The sequence below is a fragment of the Temnothorax nylanderi genome, unplaced genomic scaffold, assembly GCF_030848795.1.
Source record: "Temnothorax nylanderi isolate EJ_2023f unplaced genomic scaffold, tnyl_v1.0 TNYL_tig0172_pilon, whole genome shotgun sequence".
Taxonomy (NCBI): domain Eukaryota; kingdom Metazoa; phylum Arthropoda; class Insecta; order Hymenoptera; family Formicidae; genus Temnothorax; species Temnothorax nylanderi.
Window position 1 is genome coordinate 292,435 of NW_027249234.1, and position 12,474 is coordinate 304,908.

Here is a 12,474-nt window from a genome sequence, read left to right on the forward strand (position 1 = left end):
CGCAACATGAGGAGCATGCGTAGAGGAATGTGGAATATCTAACATGAGATCGTCAACAGCATGATAAAGTAACCACAAGCTGCGCAACAAAACTTACGAAGTAAAACGCTCGTCGCTTAATGATTGGGAAACATGTTCGTAATCATAAATTACATACCTTAATTAACATATCTCGAAATAACCAAAGGAAATAATCATGGTCAGAGATTCTAAATGACACGGATTCTCTTGTCGTCTTTAATAAACAAAGGTTAATATAAATTCGACGCCTCTAAAAATAGTTATCGTTATCAACCACGTTATCATTTTCGATATACGATTATCGATGAATCACAGAATCATTCAAGAGTCGGCATTTTACTTCTGTTTCGTAATCTTGCTTTCGTCATGCTTTCTTTTACTGTATGCATCTCGCTTTCCCCTCCCTTTTCTTTCTTTCGCTTATCTATTGCGTCAGCTTTTTCTCTTTCTCTTCCCTCTCGTCCTTCCGCATGCCGCGTGCAAAATCGCGGTTCTACGAAGAACATCTTCGACTGAAGTGTACGAATAGTTTGTCTGAAGAGTAACGATAAAAAAAAAGAAAGGAGTGTGAAACGAAAAAGAGTTGGGAAATTTGGCAAAGTAGTTTTGCGCGGCGTCAGGCACGTGGGACCATTAATACGAGCTGTTTCGGAATGGATTTTTAGGCCGGTCTCAATGGAGTCAAGCCTGCCATCCCGCCTCGCGATCAGAAGAGGGCACCTGCCAGACCGCCGAAAGATAATCTGCGCCTCGCCACGCAGAACAATAATGTCGAGACGAGTGATAACGCCAACGCCGAGCCGACGCAACAGCAGCTTCATTCTATCAGGAAATATCAGGTAAGAGACGAGGATATATCGGCACTCTCTCTCTTTCTCTCTCTCTCGCACTCGCATTGTGTCGAGTCACGTAAGCACGCATGATAAGCATTCAAGAAGCGCGGATCATCACCAATCCTGCGTCGAATTTCGGAGGACGTGAAGGAATGTAAGTATCGAACGTATGGAAAAGAAAAAACAAGCTAAATGTGTACCTAATACACGTTCGAGATGTCATTGTTAAACTCGAAGTCACGTCCGTTGGGAGAACCAGCCCGACGTAATCGAGCATTCGCAAATACGCAAGTTGCCTAAAAACTGCAAGCAAAACTAAGTGCTGCAAGGCGCTTCGCTTTTTTTTTTGTCATTATTAATACCGAAGCCGCATCTGCCAGGAGAACAAATTTGATTTCGCCATTACGCAAATTATGTCCAACCGTGATAATTGCCGCGAAACGCGTCGGTTTAGCTCGACGTAATAAACATTCTCGTAAAAAGCTTTGCGCGAGACAAGATATTTGCATATTGAAGAAGGGTTGACCGCGTAATATCGCCGGTCACGACGATAAAACTGCGCTTCTTGCTTTTGTCGGAATTTACGATTTTGCCCTGCGATCGGATTAAGTCGTTAATGGGCACGTTTCGGGAAAAGCAGAATCATTTTGCGGGAAGCTTTTAACTGTGAGAATAACGCGCGACTACGGGTAGATCGGGTTACGTAACGATGCGAAGGCAGTAAATGACAGATCGTTATTTAAGAGGACGTACAACTTGCTACTCACGTGACCGCTTGCGCAGGAAATTGCGAGCCGATGACAATGGTTATTATCGAAGCACTCCTCGTCGCGCGCGACGGTGGCACAGTTTCCGAATTCCCCGCATCCAGAGGCACTCGAGGTTCGATTGATAAATGAGTCGCGACGTGACCTTGCACGAGCGGAAATTAATTAGGCACATTAACGGGACGCGCGGTAACGATCGTTTGAAAATTATTAAACGAGCGTCGATCAACGAGGAAAATTTTTAATCCTCTTTATGCTCAATGCGCGTTCATGAAACACACGTGGCACTGAAACGCCGGTTTGCCTGTTAATAAAAGTCACAACTCGCGGCGGGAAAAAAAATCGCATTTTCGAGATTAAAGTACGTAACGTGAAGGGTCCATTTCGACCCCATCTCGCCCGAATAATTTCTCGCTCCTGTGGAACCTCGTCGTCGTCGAGCTGTTAAAAATCGGGAGAAAACCCATCGTGAAAAATCGTGGATGAGATCTGGATATGCTCGTGGATCGAGTGCGGCGCGCTTGAAATTCATACAATCTCGGTATCTGTAAGTGTGAGAAATGCCAGAACCCCCTTGCGTGACTGGCGTCGCCGGGGCCGCGTGAGTGTGTTTATCTTATGGAATCCTCACACCACGCTCTTACCTGCCTTAAGTCAAGTGTGGTCTGGAATGTAAAGAACCCCCGCAATAGTCTAAGATTACACGCTGAAGTGTAGCGTTACGAAGTTTTCGATAGGGTGTAGACGTAGGGTGACTCGCAGGCCTGCTGCATTCAGCTCTCTCTTTCTGTTCCGTCTTCTTCTTCTTCTTCTTCTTTTTTTTTATTGTACGGCTCCCTCTTCCCTGACCTCAGTTTCTTGATCTGCCTCAAGCAGACGGGGGAATCCATTTCAGACTTTCAATTCGGTTCGCTGCTCTAATATCTCGAGATATATACCGCAGCAGATGCCCCAAATTCAACACATAGATCTTTTTTTACTTTCCTGTTTTTATGAAACTTATTAGCCGCAATGTATCGAATGTCCGATCTATATTTTACATTTTTTTTCAATTTACATTTTGATATTTCGATTACTGTATGCTGCTATTTGATAAGAATCCTTATTAATTGCGAGTCCATATATAATATAAGACATTACGGTTTCCTTTCTCAATTCAATTTTATTTATTATTCTACCTACGAAGTTCCATAATTTAATTCTTATCAAGATGAAATCCACGTGTTGGAACAGATTGTAGGTATACCGCGTCGCTCAGAGATCGTCCAAGCTTATATAAGCGACTGAAAACACTGGTTTTTTCTCGGAATCCATTTTATTGTCATGATCAGTTTTTTTCTTTCACGTTGACACATGCACACGACACTTCTAACGTGCTCCACGTTAGCCGTTGGTGATGTCTGAGCGTTGCGCGCGGGAGTGCAAGCTCGGGTTCCACAGGGAAACCCTACGTCCACTGTCGCCGTAAACAGGGCTTCACTAAGATATTTCTATCCTTGTGCGTAGCATCGCGCGGCAAAACGTGGTGCTCGTTATTGTAAATGAAAATTACGAGTCGTATCTTTCGCCGCCGGCTGCCGCGGCATTGCAGATAAACATTCTTTATCGCATCGCAATTTTACGACGGTAAAACGCAACCGGCTGACCGCTTTATCAGCCGATACCGGTGGGCGTAGATCACGAATCGCGGAATAACACGGTTGATAGTATGACTAATTGGTGCAACTTGATCGCAAGTAAATGTCACTGATTCATCAAGAAGATAAAAATACATATATTACAAATCAGACTTGGTTAAATATACACATATATCGTTGTACATATCAAAAATAAATTTGTAATAAAATATAGAATTTTCAACTACACGTGAATATTCAGCTACAAATTCTTAAAGACTTGGGAACCACTCTTGTGATTTAGAAAATCTCTTATCGTCGATAAAGAGCTTGCTTGAAATTAATTGGACCGTAAGATCTTATTTTATTTTGTCTGTTTAATTAATATATTTATTTAATACGATTATATAATTCTTAAAAAACAATAGAGATTCTGTTATTCGGTTTTATAAAGATATTGAGTCATGAGATTTGTGGTGGAGTAATCCGAGGTTTTCTCATCGAGACAGATTTTGCTTAAAATAATTATTTTTATTATAAAATAAATTTCTTTAAAATTCTGAAGATTAAAAACACGACTTATATAAGCAAACGTTATTTGTAGTTCCGTAATATAGAATATATGATACGTATATCGATATGTATTAGCGGATTTAGTTGACATTAAATACTCCCTGTTTCCCTGTGAATATAAACTACCTCGAAATAATTGTATCAAGTATACGTTCGCAAAGAGATTCAATTGATCCTTGAGCTTTGATATTATTCAAGAACTCCTTATTTTGCGCGAGCTGCAACCGCATTGAGTGGCCTATAAATTTCGCAGCGAACCGTATGTATTAGCGATACTCGTTATATATAACTGTATGTACAGCAATTATTTCGCAGTCTCTTGCATAATCAGCATAATTGTTGCAACAACTCTCAATAAGGTAAGATTTCTTTAAGTAAGACGAAGTAACCAATTTTAGACTGAAATATTTATTATCTCTTCGAAATTTGTTGAATATTATTTCTTATAATATATACTGTAAACTGTAGATAATATTGCATAGATTATAAAAAAAAACACGCTAAATTTAATCCGATAAAAATTTTCCTTTCGTAGCTCTTTTTGTATCTTTTTTTATTTGTGTTTACTACTGCATCTAACAATAAGATACATTTAAGTAGAGATGTATTTAATCTTTTGAAAAATATGTGATATATTTCGTGAAGAAATGTGTTCTACCGCGAGATTTGAATTTCTATGAACATTTTTATGTCTCGTAAAAAGAAATGGATAGCTTACCAGTTACGTTGCACTTACAGGAGCAGTTACGAAAACGTAAGGATGAGGAGGAGAGGCAGGAAATGCTCAGTCGTTCTCTCCGTGGCTCTAAAAAGCTCCAAGCTTTGGAGAGCCACGCGACGAGCCTCAGTGGCCAAGAAAATCTCGCTTACGCACAGGACGAGGTGACCACCGGCGTCAGTCGAGTCACGCACGCCATTCCTAATGCAGTCCAAGAAGTGGAGAAGCCCCCCAGGCCTCCCAGTAAGCAATTTCTCTTTTCCAAACACATTCTCGCAGGTCTCTTTAAATAAATAAATAAAAAAAAGAAAGAAAAACATAAACTCGGTTGAAAAAACTTAATACAGCGCAATTTTCACTTTATTTTTACGTTAACATTTAAGCTTTTTCAATTTCGTATTACATTTCCTCGTTTTAAGGGAATTTTAGCATCTATTTGGTCTTGTTTGCATTAAGGACGTTCTCCGGTCCTTATACTAGAGAAAATCGATTTTCTTTAGATTTTCTTGAAACTGTGAATATACGTTAATTTAGGTGTGCTTTATGCATGGTATAAATTTCAGTACCTCTTCCGGTATAAAAAATAAAGATACTGAGCCTCAAAGTTTCAACTTTTACTAATGAAAAGGTTTTCCAGGCCAAACGGTAAGAGATACGAGGTTGGTCAAAAGGACCAAAGTTGCTCCTCTCGTCGAGTTCTATAAGGAAAAAATGCCAAAATTAAAAAAAAATGAAATTAAAAAATTTTTTTGGTAAAAATTGAAACTTTGAGGCTCAGTATCTTGATTTTTTATACCGGAAGAGGTACTGAAATTTATACCACGCATAAAGCACACCTAAATTAACGTATATTCACAGTTTCAAGAAAATCTAAAGAAAATCGATTTTCTCTAGTATAAGGACCGGAGAACGTCCTTAAATGGCTTTTTCTAATTTCGCGAACTTACGACCGTGAGAGTATTTAAAGAATTCTGAAAGTTGCTGAAAATTGGATGCTACTAAATATAGTTTCCTCGCCCTTCCCTTACAACCTGCTTGCGTAGCGTAAATAAACAGCGGGTGCCGCGGCACGGGATTCCGCGAGGAAGTTTCTAACAAGTATACCTTTCATATTTCAGCGTACGGCGAGATTGTTGCTGCGCTGGAGAGTCTGCAGCTCATTGCTCCCGATATTTCGGGTCCAGCTGTTGAAGCCGAGTTCGAGGCAGTCCGGACACTTTTGGTGCGGAATTCTATTGTGTCCGCCCTGGCGATTCGTCACACTTTACAAAATCAACTGAGGGCGAGCAAGATTTTTAAACATCATGCCGATGACGCATCGAGTTTAGCGCGAGACGTACGTAAAATTGATATTAATTTATATGATAAAAGAGGGGGTCTGTAATATTATATTCAAGCGTGCGTGCTCGCGCTATCACTCTATGAATTTTTTGTTATTATATTAGAATATTTAATTAAAAGATTCTTTCCAGTCGTGAAGCTAGATGGTGTATGATTTTGTGTATTTAATTTAATTAAAATAATGGAAGAGCTTATTATCGTCGATAACATTAATTTTTCCCTCAAATATTTTGATATCGGTGCTGATTTTTTGTCATTTTTATGCAACGTTTAATTAAATTACAGATACCTCATTCGAATGAGTTTCAACAAGCACAGAATGTAATGGCTCAAAAACTATATCCATGATATCACATTTTTTTAATCACTTGTTTAACATATCTCGCGAAGTGCTTACGTATTAAATACATTGTTATTATTTATTTGCCTCAATCTACATATATCATAATTATGATGTCTTGGCGTGATGTTCCAGTGCGTGGATATCCTTGAAAAATGGCAATCGTCGTCGACCGCAACAGGTGTCGGCGGAGCAGAAACAATAGCCGTAGAGGAGTTAACGAGTATTCTAACAAGTTACGACATGGAAGCTCTGCTTCTAGCGCACGACTCTATCGTCTCATACGTGGAAGGCTTAAAAAGAAAGCAGAGCCCGTCGTCCTCGCCACCCAGCGGCCCGCCCAGCCCGACGTCTAGTTGGAAAGATTCCCGAGTGGTCGATAACATTAAAATCATCCGAATTGAGAAAACTAACGAACCTCTGGGTGCTACTGTCAGAAACGAAGGGGATGCGGTGATCATAGGTAATCATACATTTACGTGCAATTGTTACATCCAATTATTGTATCTTTTATCTCTGCTAAAAATATACCAGACGGTTTACTGCATATTTATCGTGTGACTTGATCGTTCAATTTCAAGAAATATAACGCTAAAATTAATCTGTCTTTTAAGGACGTGTCGTTCGCGGTGGTGCGGCGGATAAGTCAGGACTCCTGCACGAGGGCGACGAGGTTCTCGAAGTAAACGGAGTAGAAATGCGCGGCAAGAACGTCAATGAGGTCTGCGACATTCTCGCTGGCATGCAGGGTAGTCTCACGTTCTTGGTACTTCCGGCTCCGACGAACCACAGAAATAATTTAAGGAGAGAAGATACGACACAGGTACCGCCATATACAGCACATACCCTGATATATTTAGCACATCCTCGTATTAGAAATGTGGACCGCCGTATCCGTGGATCTTGAAACTAGAACAACCAATATTACGGCGATGCCGTTGGAAGTGGAAGGACAAATGTCAGACAGAAGACATTTTGTCCTTCAACTTCCAAGATACAACTGACATTTTTATGATTTCAAACTGTCTGCAGTTCGGGAAAATCAATATCATTTAAGTCATTCTGTCGTCCGCTTAATTAAAGTTTGTTCAGTGCACCTGCATTGGCTGAGCTAACGCACGTGAACGTGCAAAAGCGAATGTCACATATAAACATGTAAGCGTTATGACATTTGTTCTTTTACGACATTGATACTCGCAAGCTACGGAATTTGTCTATAGATTGACACTAATAGAAAACAGCTGTTCCGGCTTTATTGCGCGGGTATAACACAGGTATAACGTAACATTTGTAACCATAAAGCTTTTACCGTTCCCATCTAGATACATATACGAGCGCATTTCGATTACGATCCTGAGGAAGACCCGTACATACCGTGCAGAGAATTGGGCGTGAGTTTTCAAAAGGGCGATGTACTTCACGTAATTTCCCAAGAGGATCCTAACTGGTGGCAAGCTTATCGAGAAGGCGAAGATGATCAGACACTAGCTGGTCTGATACCCAGTAGAGCGTTTCAACATCAGTGAGTTCACTATAATCGAGGAATATAGCCAGTATCTGATCATCGCATCTCGATCAAAATGCATTATACATTTCCGTTTTATCTGCAGGCGAGAATCCATGAAACAGACGATAGCCGGCGACAAGTCGACGGTGCGAGGCTCGAAAAAGTCTAGCACACTATTGTGTGCGAGAAAAAATCCAAAGAAGAAAAAACGAAACAAGTTCGGCGCAAACTTCAATGACGATGGGTATCCACTTTACGCGACAACTGCCATAGACGGTATGTAAAACCTAAACTAACTGACTAAAGCCCGTTTTCACCAACATCGTTTAACTTTAACCTTAGTTTAACTCACTCCTTGTCTCTTTCTAAGGGGACTAGAAAGAGGCAAAGAGTGAGTTAAACTAAGGTTAAAGTTAAACGACGTTTGTGAAAACGGGCATTAATGTCAATTACAAATTGCTAGAGCCTATTCTTAAACGTAACGTTTTCTTGCAGATTACGACAGCGAGGAAGTGCTGACGTACGAGGAAGTCGCCTTATACTATCCTCGTGCAAATCATAAGAGGCCAATTGTACTCATCGGACCACCTAACATTGGACGACACGAACTCAGGCAGAGATTGATGCAGGACAGCGAACGTTTTGCCGCAGCGATTCCTCGTAAGTGTTCTTTATTAGTCTACCGTGTATATTTACCGTTTCATCATTTTTTAATAAAGAGAAACAGCTTAAGCTAAATGAATGTATCCTATTTTTCAGATACAAGTCGTCCGAAAAAGGACTCCGAGGTCGATGGACAAGACTACCACTTTATTTCTCGTGCTCAGTTCGAGTCTGATATTCTCTGTCGGAAGTTCGTCGAGCACGGCGAGTACGAAAAAGCGTACTACGGCACGTCCGTGGAGGCCATCAGGACAGTGGTTAATTCCGGGAAAATCTGTGTCTTAAACCTGCATCCCCAGAGCCTGAAGATTCTGCGAAATTCGGATCTGAAGCCGTACGTTGTGTTTATCGCGCCTCCGAGCCTCGAGAAGCTGAGGCAGAAGAGGATCAAGAACAACGAGAGCTTCAAGGAAGAGGAGTTGAAGGACATAATCGAGAAAGCCCGTGAGATGGAGGATAAGTATGGCCATCTGTTCGACATGCTTATTCTCAACAACGATACGGATCGGGCGTATAACCAGCTTCTCACGGAGATCAATTCACTCGAGAGGGAACCTCAGTGGGTGCCTGCGTCTTGGGTTCAGTAACTTAAGCGGTCTTAATCGCCGCGCTTAAGACGAGCGTTTCTGTACGTGTCTCGGTGGTGAGGATGGCGATCGGAGGCCAGTATTGCGGTATCTGTTTGCAAGACAAGTGCTTTCACGCAATTTTCCAAGCAAGACTTCAATGTAAGTCTGATAGAAATTCGGAAAACTGGTTCTTCTACAGGTGCCTGTTACATAGTTTTATGTTTCTTACGCAAATCTTAAATCTTCCCCGATTATTGTATCGCAAGTACTACCCTGACAGAGTCTTCCGCGTGTGTTGTCGTACTTTGGTGCCATGAAAATGATGGAGAATCAACGGAAGCAATCTTCGAAGGGAAAAAAGAGAAGAAGAGAGATAGAAGAGTATAAATATTCTGCAAAAAAATTCTCACACCTCTGCGACGGACTATTCCTTGACGTAGATTCTTGCGTTTGGTACAGAAGGAAAGAAAGAAGATCGGTGTTTATCCAGTAAGCAAAATGATAGCAGTCTGTCGGCAGATTGATAACAGATTTGATCAGACATGTCAGCAGACGGACATCAACTGCGTTCGCATGCAGCTCGTGTTCTGCCAGCAAAATCTGCTAACATAATCAGACAGCAGATTGGCAGTAGAAATCGCTCAGACACAGAGCCTACCGATAGGCAATGTGAGTAGATAGGCAGCAGAAATCGCGCAGAGCCTCAACAGTTCTAGCAGGATCTGCTCGATTTCTGCCACCAATCCGCTGTCTGATTCTGTTATACTTCTGTTGGCGTTCTGTCGACATTATGTGATATATTAGAACCGGCATCAAATCTGTAGTCTTTCTGCCGACAAACTTTGTAGCAGATACTTTACAAGATCTGCTTTTGACAGACCTGGCTGTCTGGGATATATCACCGTGATGAGACGGACGAGGCTCGGTTGCATCAACGATGTTTCAAATTTGAGTGAATATATAATCAAATAGCGGACGATAATCGGCCAAAAAATTTAAATTTAAGTTACGCTTAAATTTCCAACAGAGTTGCTGCAGTTTAGCCTACTTTTCGTGTCTCATTACTTTAGTGAGATTACTTTGGCAAGTAATCTCGACTGAAATACGTTTGTACGTCGAGTTCGAGGTATTTACGGTTATATTCTCATGACTGACATGCGATTAACATTATTATATATAGATGCGCGAGTATACAAAAAGTATCATCTCGGTGCGCCAAAGCACATCTGCCGAGCGTTTTGCTCTTTCTACATATTAGCCCGTTGTACGTGAGGAAATGTACCTGACCTGATGTTTCCTAAAAGTGAAAAATTTCTAACTTGGGAGAGGGACTCGTGAAAATACCATGTAATTTTCTATGATCCGTGCACAATACGTTTTGATAAATTTTGATAAGTGGAAACCGGAGCTTCGATCCAAATTTTTTAAAAGACTCAGCGTAGCACGTGCAGATGTTACATTACGAAATCTGCGCATTGTAATTAATTTTAGTTTACGTTATCGCGAATCAATCATACATCACGCGACATATATCGAACTTTCGCGTACGATCATAGAGAGTCGCATTGTTTTTTTTCTCACGTGAAACTTGAGTTAGAAATTTTTGGCAATTCCGCTATTCTAACCAGGCGGAAGCTGTTATAAAGGAACAAAAAAGGAATTTCAAAAACGACGATCCCACAAACATAACGATACACAGAGCGTTTCCTCGAACGCAAGAGGAAATTGTCTGCGATCTCGAAGAAGGCGAAACTCGCTAACGTTTTACCGTTCGCCCTAGACAATGTTTGTTTAGAGAGCAGAAACTCGTGTTTCGAACTCGTAGATTCGTTAAACGCAATAGACTTAGGCTCGACTGCGGTATACAAGCTTTTGGAAATTTCGCATAAAACGATTGTTTCTCCTGAGTGTTTTTTTACAGGGAGCGATTATTACGCGACGCGATCGAATAGAATAAACGGTGTTTATCTGTGTATCATTGTATCGCTACGAAATAGGGATCGATGCGAAATAGAAAGAAAAAAAATGTGTATTAGAGAGAGAGAAAGCGAGAGAGAGAGAGAGAGAGAGAGAGAAAGCGAGAGAGAGAGAGAGAGAGAGAGAGATCATTGTGGTTTTTAGTTGGAAATTATTCAATAAATGCAAGTGCGCGGTGTGTGTCTTACAGGTATTCTTGCGTCAGCAATAATTGTGTATCGAAAGTTAACATTTCTGTATTATTCTTTTCTTTTCTTTTCTTCGATGACTCTAAAGAGCTCCGGTAAACTCGGCAATGATGTGTCGTCAGTTCGTATAGAGATTGTGGGCTACTGTGTCGTGATTAGATCAACCGTAATGTTAGTCGATCCAGCGAGAAAAAAAAGATAGATACACTAAATTCAATGTGAAACAAGTTGTAAAAGTGAACGCGCGACGTAGAGAGATGTCTTCGGTGAAAAATAAAAATCGTTATCTCAATTTTTAGCTATTTAAAATCGATCTTCTAAGAGCCAATCGATGCATGGCGGTTCAATATCGTGCCAAGTATCAGACCGCATGCGAGAGGACGCAAGAAAACTGAGATGTGCCAAATGATTCTGGATATTATATTTCCAGACGAATCCAAGTTTTAAAATGCGCTCAAGAGGCACCTTAGACTTTGTCATTATATTGATTATGTAAATAATTGTGCACTTGTGTATAGAGAGAGAAAACGAGAGGAAGAGAGAGAGAGAGAAAGCAAGAGAAAGAGGAGATCGAAGAGGGGAAGGATAGTTATTCGAATTCATCATTATTATTTTTCTAATTATTATTACCCGAATTATTATTAACATCGTTATTGCATGTGCTGTTTTGTCGAGTGATCATGGGCATCATGGGCAGACAGTTGTTAACGTGTGTGACCCTCTGCGTAATAAATAAATGGACGACGTAAATCCGCTATGTCGTGTCTTAAATCAACCCGGGGATGCATATTTGTATCAAATCAAAGCGAATCAAATTTTTCGACGGCAGTTCCTCACTTGGCAGACCTGCTACTAATTACGTCATAATTATGATCGTTACACGCATGATTCTGATTACCGTCATGATTATGTGAACAACAACGGTGAAAGTATGTACATTATTATTCTTATAATTATTGTTATTATTATTATTATTCATATTATTATTAATTATATTGATTCCACGTGTAAAATAAACGTACAATTTCAAAGAGGAGAAATATATGTATGAAGAAGAAATATATACAAATGTATATACATCGTATATACATGACCACGTGTATTGCGAGAGCCACACAAGTTTACCAAACCTCGAATATATGTCCCGAAAGAGAGAGAGTCTTGGTTGTAGAAGATAATATATTGTTTCCATTGTTAAACATTACCATCTCTATTCATGTTAATCTATTTTGTTCGTAAAAAAAAAAAAAAAAAAAGATATTTGACCATCGATGACGAAGTATTCTCTCGTGATACTTTCGTACCAAGCCTAACATTCCCGTCTTTTTCTTTAATTTAGTTTAAATTCTTCTCCGATTAGC

General features: G+C 40.3%; 1 protein-coding gene across 6 annotated transcripts in view; it reads left to right on the forward strand.

The window, feature by feature from the left end:
• The window catches only part of LOC139778091 (protein PALS1), a 68,240-nt gene extending 55,857 nt beyond the window's left edge, over positions 1-12,383 (forward strand). For all 6 annotated transcript variants that reach the window (XM_071715872.1, XM_071715873.1, XM_071715877.1 and 3 more), the window contains 9 exons: positions 687-860; positions 4,549-4,771; positions 5,647-5,864; positions 6,345-6,672; positions 6,824-7,032; positions 7,532-7,731; positions 7,820-7,992; positions 8,212-8,376; positions 8,476-12,383. In XM_071715872.1, the coding sequence (XP_071571973.1) occupies positions 687-860; positions 4,549-4,771; positions 5,647-5,864; positions 6,345-6,672; positions 6,824-7,032; positions 7,532-7,731; positions 7,820-7,992; positions 8,212-8,376; positions 8,476-8,966 (2,181 nt within the window). In that variant the 3' untranslated portion in view covers positions 8,967-12,383. The remainder of the gene's footprint in view (positions 1-686; positions 861-4,548; positions 4,772-5,646; positions 5,865-6,344; positions 6,673-6,823; positions 7,033-7,531; positions 7,732-7,819; positions 7,993-8,211; positions 8,377-8,475) is intronic.
• The last annotated feature ends 91 nt before the right edge of the window (positions 12,384-12,474 follow it).